General features: G+C 48.7%; 1 protein-coding gene across 1 annotated transcript in view; it reads left to right on the top strand.

The window, feature by feature from the left end:
• The first annotated feature begins 2703 nt into the window (after positions 1-2703).
• The window catches only part of LOC141079984 (uncharacterized), a 53196-nt gene continuing 35557 nt past the window's right edge, over positions 2704-20342 (top strand). The window contains exon 1 of the mRNA XM_073565416.1: positions 2704-2733. Within this exon, the coding sequence (XP_073421517.1) occupies positions 2704-2733 (30 nt within the window). The remainder of the gene's footprint in view (positions 2734-20342) is intronic.

Below are 20342 nucleotides of genomic sequence, written 5' to 3'. Positions count from 1 at the left end.
CTTCTTCCTCCTGAGGATGGTTTTGTACTACCTTTGTATGGTTTCATAGGCTTCCCTCAGACCCGGGTGGTTGGGGTCTCTGTGTTTCTTGTTTGAGGCTGTTCTCAGGGTCTTCCGTACGGCTTTACATTCTCTGTAAACCATCCATTGATTTGTTTTTATTTTGGTCTCTTGTAGTTGACTTTTTTAAGGTCGGACAGTCTGGCCATTGCATAGAATATATTGTTGAGGTCTTTGGCAGCTTGACTCACTCCCTTTGGGTTAGGCTGGTACTCGTAGTTGTAGAAGTGGTGGAGCATCTGCTGTATTTCAGGTCTGCTGGGAGCCTCTTTATACTTTACTGCTGACATTTTGTGCCATTTTTTAGGATGGAGGCCGGGTGAAGCGGCCACTCTGCTGTGGCTTTTAAGTGGATGGTTTCTCTGTAGATTTCAGGTACAGAAGAAGTTGGCTGTGGTCTGACAGGTGCGTTTGTGGGGAGACTATGAAGGCGCTGATATTTACCAGGTTCATATCTGTAATGGCATAATCTACTACACTTCTCCCTACATGGTAGTTTAGTTTACACCTCCCTAAGGAGACCCCTTTGGTTCGTCCATTAAGAATATGAATTCCTAAACTTCTACATACGTTCAGGAGCTTTTTACCACTTTTGTTGACTGTACTGTCATAGATGTTTCTCTCTGTGACTACTGAGTCTTGGCCGTCATTCTCTGCTCCAAATATGTAGATGTTCCCATCCGTGGTCAGGAAGTCGTTTTCTCTCCCTGTTCTTGCATTGAGGTCTCCAAAGATGAGAACTTTGCCCAGGCCCTGATAGTGGGCGGCTTCTCTTTGTTGGATCTCGAAGCAGTCTGGATTGAAGTAGGGTGACTCTGGTGGTGGTATATAGGTGGCGCAGAGGTGGACATCAGACTGAGAGGTGTGGATGGAGCTGCTGATCCTGATCCATATGTGGCTGCCTCCTCTCTTCACCGGTTTGATGTACTGGTGGAGCTCCTCTTTATACCAGATCAGTATTCCTCCTGAGCTCTGGCCCTGTTTGATGTTTTTATTTTTCAGGGCAGGGACAGAGATTTCCCTGTATCCGATGAGCACCAGAGATTCGTTTTCGGCTCTGGTCCATGTTTCCAGGAGGATCTGAATGTCTATATTTCTCAGTCTTTGTATAAAGTCAGGGTCATTTGTTTTACATCCAAAGGTCGAGGTGTTGAGACCCTGAATATTCCAGCTGCTGATTGTAAGTGAAGTCATGTTTCTATATATCTTGGGTGTATATACCTTGTAATGAGTATGGCTGTGTAGATCAAACTGGATTTCTGACTGTTCTGTAGATGTGCTTGGTTGCATCCAGTCACATTAGTTTCCTGCATAGTGCACTGAGCAGGGTCTTTATCTCATCCATATCTCTGCTCTGCATGTATCTGTGTGAGGTCGGTGGACCCCTCCGTGGTGGTCTCCTCCTCTGATGGTCTGATTTTGGGTGAAGAGCTTTGTTTCCTGCTTCTGGAGATAGGATTTGGGTTTTCTGCCTTTTTATTGTTGGGGGTCTTTCAGTGTGATTATGGTCACTGTTGAGTCCAGGCCTCGGTCCTCTGTTTAGTACAATGTATTTCAGCTCTTTGGCCAGGAGGCTGACCCCTTGTTTGTTGAGGTGTTTATTATCATACAGGTGATGGTGGTTTATGGAAAGGTGTTGTGCCAGGGTCACGTTTGGGACAGTCTTGACCCTTTCTGTCAGTTCCATATTGATACTTTGGGTGGTTTGCCTGGATATATCCTTTGTTGGGAGCAGAGATGACAGAATGATTTTGCTGTCTGGGAATTTTAGTTTTGCTGTCTTTGCTAATTGGATAAGTTGTCCTGCGATCTGCTGGTGCTGGTCTGGCAGGTTGTTTGTATGATAATATGGTTTGGGTTGGTAAACCGCGGATTACTGATGACCTCTGTCACCTGTTCAATAGTTGCACAGTGAACTTTTCTGACCCGTTTTCCTGGGAATAGCCATCGTGTATTTAGGTACTTCCCATTTGAGTCCATTATTAGGACAATGTCAGGACTTTGTGATGTCTGGGGTGGGTTAAGTGGCCGCTGATGGGGGTCTGTGATGCTGGCTTTGCTGGTGGTTGGTTCTCTTCTCTTTTCTATCTCTCTCGTTTCTGGTTCACTTTTATTGGTTTCAGGATTGGTCGTATTGGTTATTGTTGTGCTGTTATTTGGCATCTTCACATTCTGGTCAGTGGAGGCCATGTTGTCTGCTCTCTGGCTTGCTTCCTTTGCCCCCTGCTGGGTCAGATGGTGAGGGGTCTGTGTTTTTAGTTCTGCGATCTCCTTTCTGAGTCTCTCATTGTCATTTTGTAATTCATGCATTTCTTCTCTTATCTTCTGTAGAGCTGACTTGTACTCACATTTCAGTTTATTGATCTCACTTGTTACTTGGTCATTTGCATTTCTATGCGAGTTTCTTTGAAGCTCTTCCCTAATTTGGACCAGTTCTCTTTCTAATTGGGATAGGCAGTCTCTGATGGCCTCAGGGGAGAGGTATGAAGAGTTGGGGGTTGAGGAGCTGAACCTAGAGGTCTCTGTAGAGATGTAAGCATTAGAAGTGGCCTCTAGGGGTTGTTTTTTAAAGATTTGTGCCTGTTCTCTGATATGAGTAAAATGGTTTTCAAACTGCTGCAGATTGTCCTCATCCCTTGCACCATGACGGTGCCATCGTTGTATGGGCTTATGGTAAGTGAGTTGGTGTCATCATCTGCTTGGCTTCTGATTTTAATCTGCCGGCCATTATTAGTGTTGCACTTAAATATATATTTATAATGTTTGCACAGGGTGGTGTGCCAGGCTGAGAGTTGATCTGTGTAGAATAGCAGGTTGTTTTTTCTTTTATCTTCCTCTTTGGTGTAATCAGCAATAAGAGTTTCTGGTTTCTCTCTGATTGTGATTCCTTTCCTGGCTTTACTGCTCCTCTGCCCATGTGGTGTCTCCATGTCTGACCCCCAGGTGTCCTGTGTCTCCAGCTCTGTGCTTTGCTCATTTACTCCTTCTAAATTTGGGTTTTCCATTTTTGTGGTTATATAGTAATTATAATCCTTATTTCTAAGAGGGTTAATTTGTAAGACGTCTATAGGTTGTTTGGGGTTGCAGGATGGTCCTACCTTTGGATGCTCAGGTCTCTGGATGTCCGATGAATGCTGCCTGTTGTTTGCAGTCTGTCCTCCAAGAGATTCTTGCTTGGTCCTTTAAATCCTCAATTTCTTCCTCTTTCATAAATAACCTAAATTCCATATCAGACCAGATCCCTTTTCTGTTCCACGGAGTTGATTTTTTTCCAGGTTTTGTCTTACAGTTGGCTCATTACAAGGTATAACAAGAAAACACAGAATGACAGATTTGCAAAAATACTCTGCAATAAAAAATGGCAGTAATCAGCAAGTGCTGGATAACAAATACAGGGTATATAATTGATACTTTTTCTGCGCAAAAAAAGTACATCAAGCTGCTCCACCACGTCAAGGTAACCCCTATCGAAGCAGTCCCTATCTAATGCATTAAAAATCTGAACATGTGAACAGTGTCTAATATGAAAAGGATTCAGACAGGCCACTCCCTAATATGGGCTTGTGGCCTGAGACAGCTCTTATTTGCACGTCACACAAGAGAGGGGTGGGGTCTCCCAAACCATGCAAAGCAAGGAAAAAAGCAGATTAAAAACACAAATGTGACATGCACAATTGTGAACACGTCGATCAGACAATACTCACACCACCCACTAACTGAGATAAAACAAGAAAACACAGAATGACAGATTTGCAAAAATACTCTGCAATAAAAAATGGCAGTAATCAGCAAGTGCTGGATAACAAATACAGGGTATTTAGTTGATACTTAAATGTACATCAAGCGGCTCCAAAACGTCAAGGTAACCCCTATCGAAGCAGTCCCTATCTAATGTATTAAAAACCTGAACATGTGAACAGTGTCGAATATGAACAGGATTCAGACAGGCCCCTCCCTAGTATGGGCTTGTGGTCTGAGACAACTCTTATGTGCACATCACACAAGAGAGGGGTGGAGTCTCCCAAACAATGCAAAGCAAGGAAAAAAACGGATTAAAAACACAAATGTGACATGCACAATTGTGAACACGTCGATCAGACAATGCTCACACCACCCACTAACTGAGATACAACAAGAAAACACAGAATGACAGATTTGAAAAAATACGCTGCAATAGAAAATGGCAGTAATCAGCAAATGCTGGATAACAAATACAGGGTATTTAGTTGATACTTTTTTTGTGCAAAAAAATGTACATCAAGCTGCTCCACCACGTCAAGGTAACCTGTTATGAATGAGTCACCGGAGGAGGAAAAAACAAAAATGCAAGCTAAGTCCAGAAAACCAGAGAGGTTGGTAGCTAGCGGATTGCAGACCCCTGATCCTATTCACAACAACTAACAGTAGCCGTGGAGCGTTCCTACGGTGGTCCTAGACGCCTCTTCACAGCCAGAGAACTAAATAAGCCTAAAGAAAGAAAGGGGAAATCTAAACTGCCCCAGAGCAGACCCCAAAGCAATAGACAGCCCCCAACATGTATTGTCGGTGAAAACAGATGAAAACACAAACACAGATAGAAAGGCAGAGCAAACTATGGGGCCCAACTAACTAGATAGGAAAGGACAGAAAAGATGCTGGCTGCAATCTGCAAAACCCTACCAAAAATGTCTCAACATGTCTGATAGGAAAAACGGCCCTGAAGTCACTAGACTTCAAAATCCCTATATCAGCACTCCGATATATTCTGAAGACAGAGCAAAAGAGATTTAACCAATCAGGGACAAAAATGGAAATTCAGCAGGGCCCCAGTCGGGGCTGGCAGAACACAAAACTAAGCAAATCAGACAAAATCTTATGGAACAATAACAGAGCAAAACTTAGCTTTAGAAGACAGGAACTGAACTGGAGGCCAGAGCTCAGAGCGGAGAAATCACCAGCAACCCTACAGGGCGTCGGCTGCCTTATATCCACTCAGAGATTCCGGATGTCCAATCGCAATCCACCTGTTCAGGTGACAGGTTTCTCCCATCCAAATCAGTTTCACCACCTCCTTTCACCAGCAGAGGGAGTTCATCGGACATCAAAGGTGAACGAGAAAATGAGCTCACAACAGTACCTCCCCCTTGAGGAGGGGTCACCGAACCCTCATCCACGCCACCAGGCCGATTAGGATGGGCCCGATGAAAAGCAAGAACCAATCTTTCGACATGAATATCAGATGCAGAGACCCAAGAATTATCCTCCTGGACATAACCCTTCCACTTAAACAAATTCTGGAGTCTCCGTCTAGCCAGACGATAATCCAGTATCTTCTCAACCTCATATTCCACATTACCTTCAACCAATACAGGGTCAGGAGGTGCCACCACAGGAACTACTGGCTCAACAAACATCTTCAACAGAGACTTATGAAACACGTTATGGATCTTAAATGTAACAGGAAGAGCCAATCGAAAAAGAGACCGGATTAAGAATCTCCAAAATCTTGTAAGGTCCAATAAATCTAGGTTTAAACTTTGGAGAAGCCACCTTCATAGAGATATTCTTTGATGACAACCAAACCATATCACCCACCTTAAACCGGGGACCAATGGTCCTATGCCGGTTGGAAAACCGCTGGGCCTTTTCCTGGGAGAGAGACAACTTATCCACCACTTGGTCCCAAATCTGGTGCATTCTCTCCACCACAGTGTCAACACCTAGGCAGGCAGAAGACTCCACCTGCCCTGAAGAGAATCGAGGATGAAACCCAAAGTTACAAAAAAAAGGTGACATCAAAGTGGCAGAACTAGCTCTATTATTTAAAGCAAATTCGGCCAAGGGCAAAAATGAGACCCAATCATCCTGATCGGCAGAGATAAAACATCTCAAATAAGACTCCAAAGTCTGGTTTGTTCTCTCCGTCTGCCCATTGGTCTGAGGGTGAAACGCAGAGGAGGACAACTGAATTCCCAGCTTGGAACAAAAAGTCCTCCAAAATCTAGAGACAAACTGAACTCCTGTGTCAGATACAATGTTCTCAGGAATCCCATGCCAGAGAACCACCTGTTGCGAAAACAAGGGCACCAACTCTGAGGAAGATGGCAACTTAGGGAGTGGTACAAGATGGACCATCTTAGAGAATCTACCACAAATCACCCAGATAACAGTCATTCTCTGAGAGACAGGCAGATCAGAAATAAAATCCATTGAAATATGGGTCCATGGCCTCCTGGGCACCGGCAAAGGCATCAACAACCCACTAGAGTGAGAAAAAGGTTTAGACCGGGAGCAAGTCCCACAGGACTGCACATAATTCCTGACATCACGAGATAAGGCGGGCCACCAAAAAGACCGACTCATCAAATCTTTAGTACCAAAAATACCTGGATGACCAGCCAATGCGGAGCAATGAACTTCAGACATTACTCTCTTCCTCCACTGGTCAGGAACATACAATTTTCCAATGGGACAACGCTCAGGTTTGTCCTCCTGAAACTCTTTCAGAGCACGTCTCAAATCGGGTGAGATGGCAGAAAGAACTACCCCCTCACCTAAGTTGGTAGCAGGCTTGGTCACAATAGGAGAATCAGCAAAAAAACTCCTAGAGAGGGTGTCTGCCTTGACATTCTTAGTGCCCGGAAGAAAAGAGACCACAAAATCAAAACGTGTGAAAAACAAGGCCCACCTAGCCGGTCTAGGATTCAAGCGTTTGGCCGACTCAAGGTAAATCAAATTCTTGTGGTCAGTCAGGACCACGACTTGATGTCTAGCTCCCTCCAACCAATGTCTCCACTCCTCAAATGCCCATTTTATGGCTAACAGTTCCCGATTCCCCACATCATAGTTGCGTTCAGATGGGGAGAACTTTCGGGAAAAGAAAGCACAGGGATTCATTTTAGATGTTACCGGATCTTTTTGGGACAAAACAGCTTCTGCACCAATCTCAGAAGCGTCCACCTCTACCTGAAACGGGAGTGAGACATCAGGTTGCCGCAAAACCGGAGCAGAAGTGAACCTCCGCTTCAGCTCCTGAAAGGAAGAAACAGCCTCTGGAGACCAATTCAGCACATCAGCACCCTTCTTAGTCAAATCAGTCAATGGTTTGGCAATACCAGAAAAATTAGCTATAAATTTACGATAAAAATTAGCAAAACCCAAAAACTTCTGGAGGGCCTTCAAAGAAGTGGGCTGAACCCAATCATAAATGGCCTGTACCTTGGCCAGGTCCATTTCAATAGTTGATGGAGACAAAATAAATCCCAAAAATGAAATCCTCTGTACACCAAAAAGGCATTTCGACCCCTTAACATACAGGGAATTCTCCCTCAAAATCCGTAACACAGTCCGAACATGTTCCACATGAGAGTCCCAATCCCTGGAAAAGATCAAAATATCATCCAGATAGATGATCAAAAATGTATCCACAAAGTCCCGGAAAATATAATTCATGAAGCACTGGAAGACAGAAGGGGCATTAGTGAGCCCAAAAGGCATCACCAGGTACTCAAAATGTCCCTCCGGAGTATTAAACGCCGTCTTCCATTCATCCCCATGCTTAATGCGAATAAGATTATACGCCCCCTGAGGTCAAGCTTGGTAAACCAGCAAGCACCTTTAACTCTGGAGAATAGATCAGAAATCAGGGGTAACGGATACTGATATTTAACAGTAATTTTGTTGAGGGAACGATAGTCAATACAAGGCCTTAATGAACCATCTTTCTTGGCCACGAAAAAAAAAACAGCACCCAAGAGTGAAGAGGATGGTCTAATATGACCCCTCTCCAATGACTCCTTAATATAAGATCGCATAGCCTCGTGCTCGGGTACAGATAAATTGAAAAGTCGACCCTTGGGAAATTTACACCCAGGGCTCAGCTCAATTGCACAGTCATAACTCCTATGAGGAGGCAAAGACGCAGACTCATTCTCACTAAATACATCATAAAAGTCCGCCAAATAGTCAGGAACATCATGCGACTGGGGAGAGGTGGAGAAAACAGGAGTGTCACTAAGGGCACACCGACAACCCCAACTCACCACAGACACAGATTTCCAATCCAAAACTGGATTATGGATTTGCAACCAGGGAAATCCCAGAACAATGGTATCATGCAAATTATGCAACACCAAAAATCTGCAATTTTCTTGATGGTCTGGGGCGACCCGCATTACCACCTGGGTCCAAAACTGAGGTTTATTCTTCGACAAAGGAGTAGCATCAATACCCCTCAAAGGGATAGGCGTCCGTAGAGGTGTCATAGGAAACCCACAACGTTTAGCAAAATCCAAGTCCATCAGGTTCAGAACCGCTCCTGAATCCACAAAAGCCTTGGCGGAAAATGTGGACAGGGAGCAGATCAGAGTAATTGCCAGAAGAAACTTAGGTTGTACACCACCCACAGCAAATGTGTGTGCAAAACGTTTCTCTCATTTAGAGCAGACAGAAATATTATGAGAGGCATCTCCACAGAAAAAACACAGCTTATTACGCCTTCTGAACTCCTGACGTTGCGTCCTAGACAAAACTCTATCACATTGCATAGGTTCACACATTTGTTCAACAGGTGGCAACATTTCTCGTGTAATTTTACGTTCACGTAAACGCCGATCAACCTGAATGGCTAATGACATAGAATCATCAAGACCTGAGGGAACAGGAAATCCCACCATAGTATCTTTTACGGTTTCTGACAAACCCTTCCGAAACAGAGCTGCCAAGGCACCATCATTCCAGGTAGTAAGGACCGCCCACTTTCGGAATTTTTGACAGTACAACTGCAGAATCCTGACCCTGGCTCAATCCCAACAGGACTTTTTCAGCTTGATCAATAGCATTAGGTTCATCATACAACAACCCCAAGGCTTGAAAAAATGCATCCACATTAGTTAGAATAGGATCATCAGGTGTCAAAGAAAACATCCAATCCTGGGGATCGCCGCGCAGCAAAGAGATGACAATTTTAACCTGCTGCACAGAGCTCCCCGATGAGCTAGGCTTCAAGGCAAGAAATAATTTACAATTATTCTTAAATTTCAAAAATTTAGACCGATCCCCAAAAAACACATCAGGAGTAGGGATCTTTGGTTCAGCAGCATGTGAATGAGCAAGATAGGCGGAAATTCCCCGCACTTCAGCAGCGAGCTGCTCCACACGATCAGACAATTGCTTAATCTCCATTAAGAAAAAATTCCTCCTACGGCCCCAGAGAAAAAGAGGAAAAAATATACATTAGAAAAAAAAAACAATTCTGACTTTTATTTTTTTTTTTTTACAATTCTTTCCTGCTATTGAGTACCCTAGAATCTGCGGTATGGCTGGTGATTCTGTTATTTTGAGTCACCAGAGGAGGAAAAAACAAAAATGCAAGCTAAGTCCAGAAAACCAGAGAGGTTGGTAGCTAGCGGATTGCAGACCCCTGATCCTATTCACAACTAACAGTAGCCGTGGAGCGATCCTATGGTGGTCCTAGACGCCTCTTCACAGCCAGAGAATTAAATAAGCCTAAAGAAAGAAAGGGGAAATCTAAACTGCCCCAGAGCAGACCCCCAAAGCAATAGACAGCCCCCAACATGTATTGTCGGTGAAAACAGATGAAAACACAAACACAGACAGAAAGACAGGCAGAGCAAACGATGGGGCCCAACTAACTAGATAGGAAAGGACAGAAAAAACCCTACCAAAAATGTCCCAACACGTCTGATAGGAAAAACGGCCCTGAAGTCTCTAGACTTCAAAATCCCTATGTCAGCACTCCGATATATTCTGAAGACAGAGCAAAAGAGATTTAACCGATCAGGGACAAAAATGGAAATTCAACAGAGCCCCAGCCGGGGCTGGCAGAACACAAAACTAAGCAAATCAGACAAAATCTCATGGAACAATAACAGAGCAAAACTTAGCTTTAGAAGACAGGAACTGAACTGGAGGCCAGAGCTCAGAGTGGAGAAATCACCAGCAACCCTACAGGGCGTCGGCTGCCTTATATCCACTCAGAGATTCCAGATGTCCAATCGCAATCCCCCTGTTCAGGTGACAGGTTTCTCCCATCCAAATCAGTTTCACCACCTCCTTTCACCAGCAGAGGGAGTTCATTGGACATCAAAGGTGAATGAGAAAATGAGCTCACAACAGTAACTCCTATTGAAGCAGTCCCTATCTAATGTATTAAAAACCTGAACATGTGAACAGTGTCTAATATGAACAGGATTCAGACAGGCCACTCCCTAGTATGGGCTTGTGGTCTGAGACAGCTCTTATGTGCACGTCACACAAGAGAGGGGTGGGGTCTCCCAAACCATGCAAAGCAAGGAAAAAAACGGATTAAAAACACAAATGTGACATGCACAATTGTGAACACGGCGATCACATGCGGCTCCGCTCCGTACACCTCGTACTGTACACATGCGGCTCCGCTCCGTATACCTCGTACACACGTGGCTCTGCTCCGTACACCTCGTACACACAAGGCTCGGCTCCGTACACCTCGTACACACGCGGCTCGGCTCCGTACACCTCGTACACACGCGGCTCGGCTCCGTACACCTCGTACACACGCGGCTCGGCTCCGTACACCTCGTACACATGCGGCTCGGCTCCGTACACCTCGTACACACGCGGCTCCGCTCCGTACACCTCGTACACACGCGGCTCTGCTCCGTACACCTCGTACACACGCGGCTCCGCTCCGTACACCTCGTACACACGCGGCTCGGCTCCGTACACCTCGTACACACGCGGCTCGTCTCCGTACACCTCGTACACACGCGGCTCCGCTCCGTACACCTCGTACACACGCGGCTCCGCTCGTACACACGCGGCTCCGCTCCGTACACCTCGTACACACGCGGCTCCGCTCCGTACACCTCGTACACACGCGGCTCCGCTCCGTACACCTCGTACACACGCGGCTCCGCTCCGTACACCTCGTACACATGGCTCCGCTCCTTACTCCTCTTACACATGCGGCTCCGCTCCTTACTCCTCTTACACATGCGGCTCCGCTCCGTACACCTTGTACACATGCGGCTCCGCTCCGTACACCTCGTACACACACGGCTCCGCTCCGTACACCTTGTACACACACGGCTCCGCTCCGTACACCTTGTACACACACGGCTCCGCTCCATACACCTCGTACACACAGGGCTCCGCTCCGTACACCTCGTACACACGGCTCCTCTCCGTACACCTCGTACACACACGGCTCCGCTCCGTACACCTCATACACACGCGGCTCCGCTCCGTATACACACGGCTCCGCTCAGTACACCTCGTACACACACGGCTCCGCTCCGTACACCTCTTACACACGCGGCTCCGCTCCGTACACTTCGTACACACACGGCTCCGCTCCGTACACCTCGTACACACACGGCTCCGCTCCGTACACCTCGTACACACGGCTCCTCTCCGTACACCTCGTACACACACGGCTCCGCTCCGTACACCTCGTACACACACGGCTCCGCTCCGTACACCTCGTACACACACGGCTCCGCTCCGTACACCTCGTACACACACGGCTCCGCTCCGTACACCTCGTACACACACGGCTCCGCTCCGTACACCTCGTACACACACGGCTCCGCTCCGTACACCTCGTACACACACGGCTCCGCTCCGTACACCTCGTACACACACGGCTACTCTCCGTACACCTCGTACACACACGGCTCCTCTCCGTACACCTCCTATACACACGGCTCCGCTCCGTACACCTCGTACACACACGGCTCCGCTCCGTACACCTCGTACACACAGGGCTCCGCTCCGTACACCTCGTACACACACGGCTCCGCTCCGTACACCTCGTACACACACGGCTCCGCTCCGTACACCTCGTACACACACGGCTCCGCTCCGTACACCTCGTACACACACGGCTCCGCTCCGTACACCTCGTACACACACGGCTCCGCTCCGTACACCTCGTACACACACGGCTCCGCTCCGTACACCTCGTACACACACGGCTCCTCTCCGTACACCTCGTATACACACGGCTCCGCTCCGTACACCTCGTACACACACGGCTCCGCTCCGTACACCTTGTACACACACGGCTCCGCTCCGTACACCTCGTATACACACGGCTCCGCTCCGTACACCTCGTACACACACGGCTCCGCTCCGTACACCTCGTACACACACGGCTCCGCTCCGTACACCTCGTACACACATGGCTCCGCTCCGTACACCTCGTACACACATGGCTCCGCTCCGTACACCTCGTACACACGCGGCTCTGCTACATCCACCCTGTAAACCCCTCCTGACCCCACACAGAAACTTCCCCTCATCCAGCACCATGACAACCAGCACAGCAGAGTCCTGCACACACTGAGGCCCCTGATCATGTGACCCCTGACTCCTCCCCTCCTGTGACCTCATCACAGGTCCTGTGCGCACAGAGCAGCCATATATGTGGAGTGCGGCTCTGCAGGTTAGTGATGGGCAGTCCGGCTCTTCTGGCTCCTTTCCCCAATTTTCTCCCTCCTGTCCCTTCACTATAAAGCCTGGGCCTCATTATACAGCTGTACAGGGGTCTAGTGAAGGCTTTTTAGCTCTTTCCTCAGACTGTAGCTCCTGGGTACAGGCGCTCACTCCTGTCCCTTCACTATAAAGCCTGGGCCTCATTATACAGCTGTACAGGGGTCTAGTGAACGCTTTTTTGCCCTTTCCTCAGACTGTAGCTCCTGGGTACAGGCGCTCACTCCTGTCCCTTCACTATAAAGCCTGGGCCTCATTATACAGCTGTACAGGGGTCTAGTGAAGGCTTTTTAGCCCTTTCCTCAGACTGTAGCTCCTGGGATCAGGCCCTCACTCCTGTCCCTTCTGTATAAAGCCTGGGCCTCATTATACAGCTGTACAGGGGTCTAGTGAAGGCTTTTTAGCTCTTTCCTCAGACTGTAGCTCCTGGGTACAGGCCCTCACTCCTGTCCCTTCACTATAAAGCCTGGGCCTCATTATACAGCTGTACAGGGGTCTAGTGAAGGCTTTTTTGCCCTTTCCTCAGACTGTAGCTCCTGGGTACAGGCGCTCACTCCTGTCCCTTCACTATAAAGCCTGGGCCTCATTTTACAGCTGTACAGGGGTCTAGTGAAGGCTTTTTAGCCCTTTCCTCAGACTGTAGCTCCTGGGATCAGGCCCTCACTCCTGTCCCTTCTGTATAAAGCCTGGGCCTCATTATACAGCTGTACAGGGGTCTAGTGAAGGCTTTTTAGCCCTTTCCTCAGACTGTAGCTCCTGGGCACAGGCCCTCACTCCTGTCCCTTCACTATAAAGCCTGGGCCTCATTATACAGCTGTACAGGGGTCTAGTGAAGGCTTTTTTGCCCTTTCCTCAGACTGTAGCTCCTGGGTACAGGCGCTCACTCCTGTCCCTTCACTATAAAGCCTGGGCCTCATTATACAGCTGTACAGGGGTCTAGTGAAGGCTTTTTAGCTCTTTCCTCAGACTGTAGCTCCTGGGCACAGGCCCTCACTCCTGTCCCTTCACTATAAAGCCTGGGCCTCATTATACAGCTGTACAGGGGTCTAGTGAAGGCATTTTAGCTCTTTCCTCAGACTGTAGCTCCTGGGCACAGGCCCTCACTCCTGTCCCTTCACTATAAAGCCTGGGCCTCATTATACAGCTGTACAGGGGTCTAGTGAAGGCTTTTTAGCCCTTTCCTCAGACTGTAGCTCCTGGGCACAGACCCTCGCTCCTGTCCTTTCACTATAAAGCCTCTGCCTCATTATACAGCTGTACAGGGGTCTAGTGAAGGCTTTTTAGCCCTTTCAACAGACTGTAGCTCCTGGGAACACGCCCTCACTCCTGTCCCTTCACGATAAAGCCTGGGCCTCATTATACAGCTGTACAGGGGTCTAGTGAAGGCTTTTTAGCCCTTTCCTCAGACTGTAGCTCCTGGGAACAGGCCCTCACTCCTGTCCCTTCTGTATAAAGCCTGGGTCTCATTATACAGCTGTACAGGGGTCTAGTGAAGGCTTTTTAGCCCTTTCCTCGGTCTGTAGCTCCTGGGAACAGGCCCTCACTCCTGTCCCTTCACTATAAAGCCTGGGCCTCATTATACAGCTGTGCAGGGGTCTAGTGAAGGCTTTTCAGCCCTTTCCTCAGACTGTAGCTCCTGGGAACAGACCCTCACTCCTATAAAGCCTGGGCCTCATTATACAGCTGTACAGGGGTCTAGTGAAGGCTTTTTTGCCCTTTCATCAGACTGTAGCTCCTGGGTACAGGCCCTCACTCCTGTCCCTTCACTATAAAGCCTGGGCCTCATTATACAGCTGTACAGGGGTCTAGTGAAGGCTTTTAGCCCTTTCCTCAGACTGTAGCTCCTGGGAACAGACCCTCACTACTGTCCCTTCACTATAAAGCCTTGGCCTCATTATACAGCTGTACAGGGGTCTAGTGAAGGCTTTTTAGCTCTTTCCTCAGACTGTAGCTCCTGGGAACAGGCCCTCACTCCTGTCCCTTCACTATAAAGCCTGGGCCTCATTATACAGCTGTACAGGGGTCTAGTGAAGGCTTTTTAGCTCTTTCCTCAGACTGTAGCTCCTGGGAACAGGCCCTCACTCCTGTCCCTTCACTATAAAGCCTGGGCCTCATTATACAGCTGTACAGGGGTCTAGTGAAGGCTTTTTAGCCCTTTCCTCAGACTGTAGCTCCTGGGCACAGGCCCTCACTCTAGTCCCTTCACTATAAAGCATGGGCCTCATTATACAGCTGTACAGGGATCTATTGAAGGCTTTTTAGCCCTTTCCTCAGACTGTAGCTCCTGGGCACAGGCCCTCACTCCTGTCCCTTCACTATAAAGCCTGGGCCTCATTATACAGCTGTACAGGGGTCTAGTGAAGGCTTTTTAGCCCTTTCCTCGGTCTGTAGCTCCTGGGAACAGGCCCTCACTCCTGTCCCTTCTGTATAAAGCCTGGGTCTCATTATACAGCTGTACAGGGGTCTAGTGAAGGCTTTTTAGCCCTTTCCCGAGACTGTAGCTCCTGGGATCAGACCCTCACTCCTGTCCCCTCACTATAAAGCCTGGGCCTCATTATACAGCTGTGCAGGGGTCTAGAGAAGGCTTTTTAGCCCTTTCCTCAGACTGTAGCTTCTGGGAAATGTCCCTCACTCCTGACCCTTCACTATTAATCCTGGGTCTCATTATACAGCTGTACAGGGGTCTAGTGAAGGCTTTTTAGCCCTTTCCTCAGACTGTAGCTCCTGGGAACAGGCCCTCACTCCTGTCCCTTCACTATAAAGCCTGGGCCTCATTATACAGCTGTACAGGGGTCTAGTGAAGGCTTTTTAGCCCTTTCCTCAGACTGTAGCTCCTGGGAACAGGCCCTCACTCCTGTCCCTTCTGTATAAAGCCTGGGCCTCATTATACAGCTGTACAGGGGTCTAGTGAAGGCTTTTTTGCCCTTTCCTCAGACTGTAGCTCCTGGGAACAGGCCCTCACTCCTGTCCCTTCACTATAAAGCCTGGGCCTCATTATACAGCTGTACAGGGGTCTAGTGAAGGCTTTTTAGCCCTTTCCTCAGACTGTAGCTCCTGGGAACAGGCCCTCACTCCTGTCCCTTCTATATAAAGCCTGGGCCTCATTATACAGCTGTACAGGGGTCTAGTGAAGGTTTTTTTGCCCTTTCCTCAGACTGTAGCTCCTGGGTACAGGCCCTCACTCCTGTCCCTTCACTATAAAGCCTGGGCCTCATTATACAGCTGTACAGGGGTCTAGTGAAGGCTTTTTAGCTCTTTCCTCAGACTGTAGCTCCTGGGCACAGGCCCTCACTCCTGTCCCTTCACTATAAAGCCTGGGCCTCATTATACAGCTGTACAGGGGTCTAGTGAAGGCTTTTTAGCTCTTTCCTCAGACTGTAGCTCCTGGGCACAGGCCCTCACTCCTGTCCCTTCACTATAAAGCCTGGGCCTCTTTATACAGCTGTACAGGGGTCTAGTGAAGGCTTTTTAGCCCTTTCCTCAGACTGTAGCTCCTGGGAACAGGCCCTCACTCCTGTCCTTTCACTATAAAGCCTGGGCCTCATTATACAGCTGTACAGGGGTCTAGTGAAGGCTTTTTAGCCCTTTCCTCAGACTGTAGCTCCTGGGCACAGGCCCTCACTCTAGTCCCTTCACTATAAAGCATGGGCCTCATTATACAGCTGTACAAGGGTCTATTGAAGGCTTTTTAGCCCTTTCCTCGGTCTGTAGCTCCTGGGAACAGGCCCTCACTCCTGTCCCTTCTGTATAAAGCCTGGGCCTCATTATACAGCTGTACAGTGGTCTAGTGAAGGCTTTTTAGCCCTTTCCTCGGTCTGTAGCTCCTGGGAGCAGGCCCTCACTCCTGTCCCTTCTGTATAAAGCCTGGGTCTCATTATACAGCTGTACAGGGGTCTAGTGAAGGCTTTTTAGCCCTTTCCCGAGACTGTAGCTCCTGGGATCAGACCCTCACTCCTGTCCCCTCACTATAAAGCCTGGGCCTCATTATACAGCTGTGCAGGGGTCTAGTGAAGGCTTTTTAGCCCTTTCCTCAGACTGTAGCTCCTGGGAACTGTCCCTCACTCCTGACCCTTCACTATAAATCCTGGGTCTCATTATACAGCTGTACAGGGGTCTAGTGAAGGCTTTTTAGCCCTTTCCTCAGACTGTAGCTCCTGGGAACAGGCCCTCATTCCTGTCCCTTCTGTATAAAGCCTGGGTCTCATTATACAGCTGTACAGGGGTCTAGTGAAGGCTTTTTATCCCTTTCCTCAGTCTGTAGCTCCTGGGAACAGGCCCTCACTCCTGTCCCTTCACTATAAAGCCTAGGCCTCATTATACAGCTGTACAGGGGTCTAGTGAAGGCTTTTTATCCCTTTCCTCAGTCTGTAGCTCCTGGGCACAGGCCCTCACTCCTGTCCCTTCACTATAAAGCCTGGGCCTCATTATACAGCTGTACAGGGGTCTAGTGAAGGCTTTTTAGCCCTTTCCTCAGTCTGTAGCTCCTGGGCACAGGCCCTCACTCCTGTCCCTTCACTATAAAGCCTGGGCCTCATTATACAACTGCACAGGGGTCTAGTGAAGGCTTGTTTGACCTTTCCTCAGACTGTAGCTCCTGGGATCAGGCCCTCACTCCTGTCCCTTCACTATAAAGCCTGGGCCTCATTATACAGCTGTACAGTGGTCTAGTGAAGGCTTTTTAGCCATTTCCTCAGTCTGTAGCTCCTGGGAACAGGCCCTCACTCCTGTCCCTTCACTATAAAGCCTGGGCCTCATTATACAGCTGTACAGGGGTCTAGTGAAGGCTTTTTAGCCATTTCCTCAGTCTGTAGCTCCTGGGAACAGGCCCTCACTCCTGTCCTTTCACTATAAATCCTCTGCCTCATTATACAGCTGTACAGGGGTCTAATGAAGGCTTTTTAGCCCTTTCCTCAGACTGTAGCTCCTGGGATCAGGCCCTCACTCCTGTCCCTTCACTATAAAGCCTGGGCCTCATTATACAGCTGTACAGGGGTCTAATGAAGGCTTTTTAGCCCTTTCCTCAGACTGTAGCTCCTGGTAACAGGCCCTCACTCCTGTCCTTTCACTATAAAGCCTGGGCCTCATTATACAGCTGTACAGGGGTCTAGTGAAGGCTTTTTAGCCCTTTCCTCAGACTGTAGCTCCTGGGCACAGGCCCTCACTCCTGTCCCTTCACTATAAAGCCTGGGCCTCATTATACAGCTGTACAGGGGTCTAGTGAAGGCTTTTTAGCCCTTTCCTCAGACTGTAGCTCCTGGGCACAGGCCCTCACTCCTGTCCCTTCACTATAAAGCCTGGGCCTCATTATACAGCTGTACAGGGGTCTAGTGAAGGCTTTCTAGCCCTTTCCTCAGACTGTAGCTCCTGGGCACAGGCCCTCACTCCTGTCCCTTCACTATAAAGCCTGGGCCTCATTATACAGCTGTACAGGGGTCTAGTGAAGGCTTTTTAGCCCTTTCCTCAGACTGTAGCTCCTGGGCACAGGCCCTCACTCCTGTCCCTTCACTGTAAAGCCTGGGCCTCATTATACAGCTGTACAGGGGTCTAGTGAAGACTTTTTAGCTCTTTCCTCAGACTGTAGCTCCTGGGAACAGACCCTCACTCCTGGCCTTTCACTATAAAGCCTTGGCTTCATTATACAGCTGTACAGGGGTCTAGTGAAGGCTTTTTAGCCCTTTCCTCAGACTGTAGCTCCTGAGAACAGGCCCTCACTCCTGTCCCTTCACTATAAAGCCTGAGTCTCATTATACAGCTGTACAGGGGTCTAGTGAAGGCTTTTTAGCCCTTTACTCAGACTAGCTCCTGGGCACAGGCCCTCACTCCTGTCCCTTCACTATAAAGCCTGGGCCTCATTATACAGCTGCACAGGGGTCTAGTGAAGGCTTTTTAGCCCTTTCCTCAGACTGTAGCTCCTGGGATCAGACCCTCGCTCCTGTCCTTTCACTATAAAGCCTCTGCCTCATTATACAGCTGTACAGGGGTCTAATGAAGGCTTTTAAGCCCTTTCCTCAGACTGTAGCTCCTGGGATCAGGCCCTCACTCCTGTCCTTTCACTATAAAGCCTGGGCCTCATTATACAGCTGTACATGGGTCTAATGAAGGCTTTTTAGCCCTTTCCTCAGACTGTAGCTCCTTGGCACAGGCCCTCACTCCTGTCCCTTCACTATAAAGCCTGGGCCTCATTATACAGCTGTACAGGGGTCTAATGAAGGCTTTTTAGCCCTTTCCTCAGACTGTAGCTCCTGGGATCAGGCCCTCACTCCTGTCCTTTCACTATAAAGCCTGGGCCTCATTATACAGCTGTACAGGGGTCTAATGAAGGCTTTTTAGCCCTTTCCTCAGACTGTAGCTCCTGGGAACAGGTCCTCACTCCTGTCCTTTCACTATAAAGCCTGTCCCTCATTATACAGCTGTACAGGGGTCTAGTGAAGGCTTTTTAGCCCTTTCCTCAGACTGTAGCTCCTGGGCACAGGCCCTCACTCCTGTCCCTTCACTATAAAGCCTGGGCCTCATTATACAGCTGTACAGGGGTCTAGTGAAGGCTTTTTAGCCCTTTCCTCAGACTGTAGCTCCTGGGCACAGGCCCTCACTCCTGTCCCTTCACTATAAAGCCTGGGCCTCATTATACAGCTGTACAGGGGTCTAGTGAAGGCTTTTTAGCCCTTTCCTCAGACTGTAGCTCCTGGGCACAGGCCCTCACTCCTGTCCCTTCACTATAAAGCCTGGGCCTCATTATACAGCTGTACAGTGGTCTAGTGAAGGCTTTTTAGCCCTTTCCTCAGACTGTAGCTCCTGGGCACAGGCCCTCACTCCTGTCCCTTCACTATAAAGCCTGGGCCTCATTATACAGCTGTACAGGGGTCTAGTGAAGACTTTTTAGCTCTTTCCTCAGACTGTAGCTCCTGGGAACAGACCCTCACTCCTGGCCTTTCACTATAAAGCCTTGGCTTCATTATACAGCTGTACAGGGGTCTAGTGAAGGCTTTTTAGCCCTTTCCTCAGACTGTAGCTCCTGAGAACAGGCCCTCACTCCTGTCCCTTCACTATAAAGCCTGAGTCTCATTATACAGCTGTACAGGGGTCTAGTGAAGGCTTTTTAGCCCTTTCCTCAGACTAGCTCCTGGGCACAGGCCCTCACTCCTGTCCCTTCACTATAAAGCCTGGGCCTCATTATACAGCTGCACAGGGGTCTAGTGAAGGCTTTTTAGCCCTTTCCTCAGACTGTAGCTCCTGGGATCAGACCCTCACTCCTGTCCTTTCACTATAAAGCCTCTGCCTCATTATACAGCTCTACAGGGGTCTAATGAAGGCTTTTAAGCCCTTTCCTCAGACTGTAGCTCCTGGGCACAGGCCCTCACTCCTGTCCCTTCACTATAAAGCCTGGGCCTCATTATACAACTGCACAGGGGTCTAGTGAAGGCTTGTTTGACCTTTCCTCAGACTGTAGCTCCTGGGATCAGGCCCTCACTCCTGTCCCTTCACTATAAAGCCTGGGCCTCATTATACAGCTGTACAGTGGTCTAGTGAAGGCTTTTTAGCCATTTCCTCAGTCTGTAGCTCCTGGGAACAGGCCCTCACTCCTGTCCCTTCACTATAAAGCCTGGGCCTCATTATACAGCTGTACAGGGGTCTAGTGAAGGCTTTTTAGCCATTTCCTCAGTCTGTAGCTCCTGGGAACAGGCCCTCACTCCTGTCCTTTCACTATAAATCCTCTGCCTCATTATACAGCTGTACAGGGGTCTAATGAAGGCTTTTTAGCCCTTTCCTCAGACTGTAGCTCCTGGGATCAGGCCCTCACTCCTGTCCCT

Source organism: Dendrobates tinctorius, unplaced genomic scaffold (genome assembly GCF_039654945.1).
Source record: "Dendrobates tinctorius isolate UK_male_01 unplaced genomic scaffold, ASM3965494v1 ptg000728l, whole genome shotgun sequence".
NCBI lineage: Eukaryota > Metazoa > Chordata > Amphibia > Anura > Dendrobatidae > Dendrobates > Dendrobates tinctorius.
This window is presented reverse-complemented; position numbering and strand designations above follow the sequence as displayed.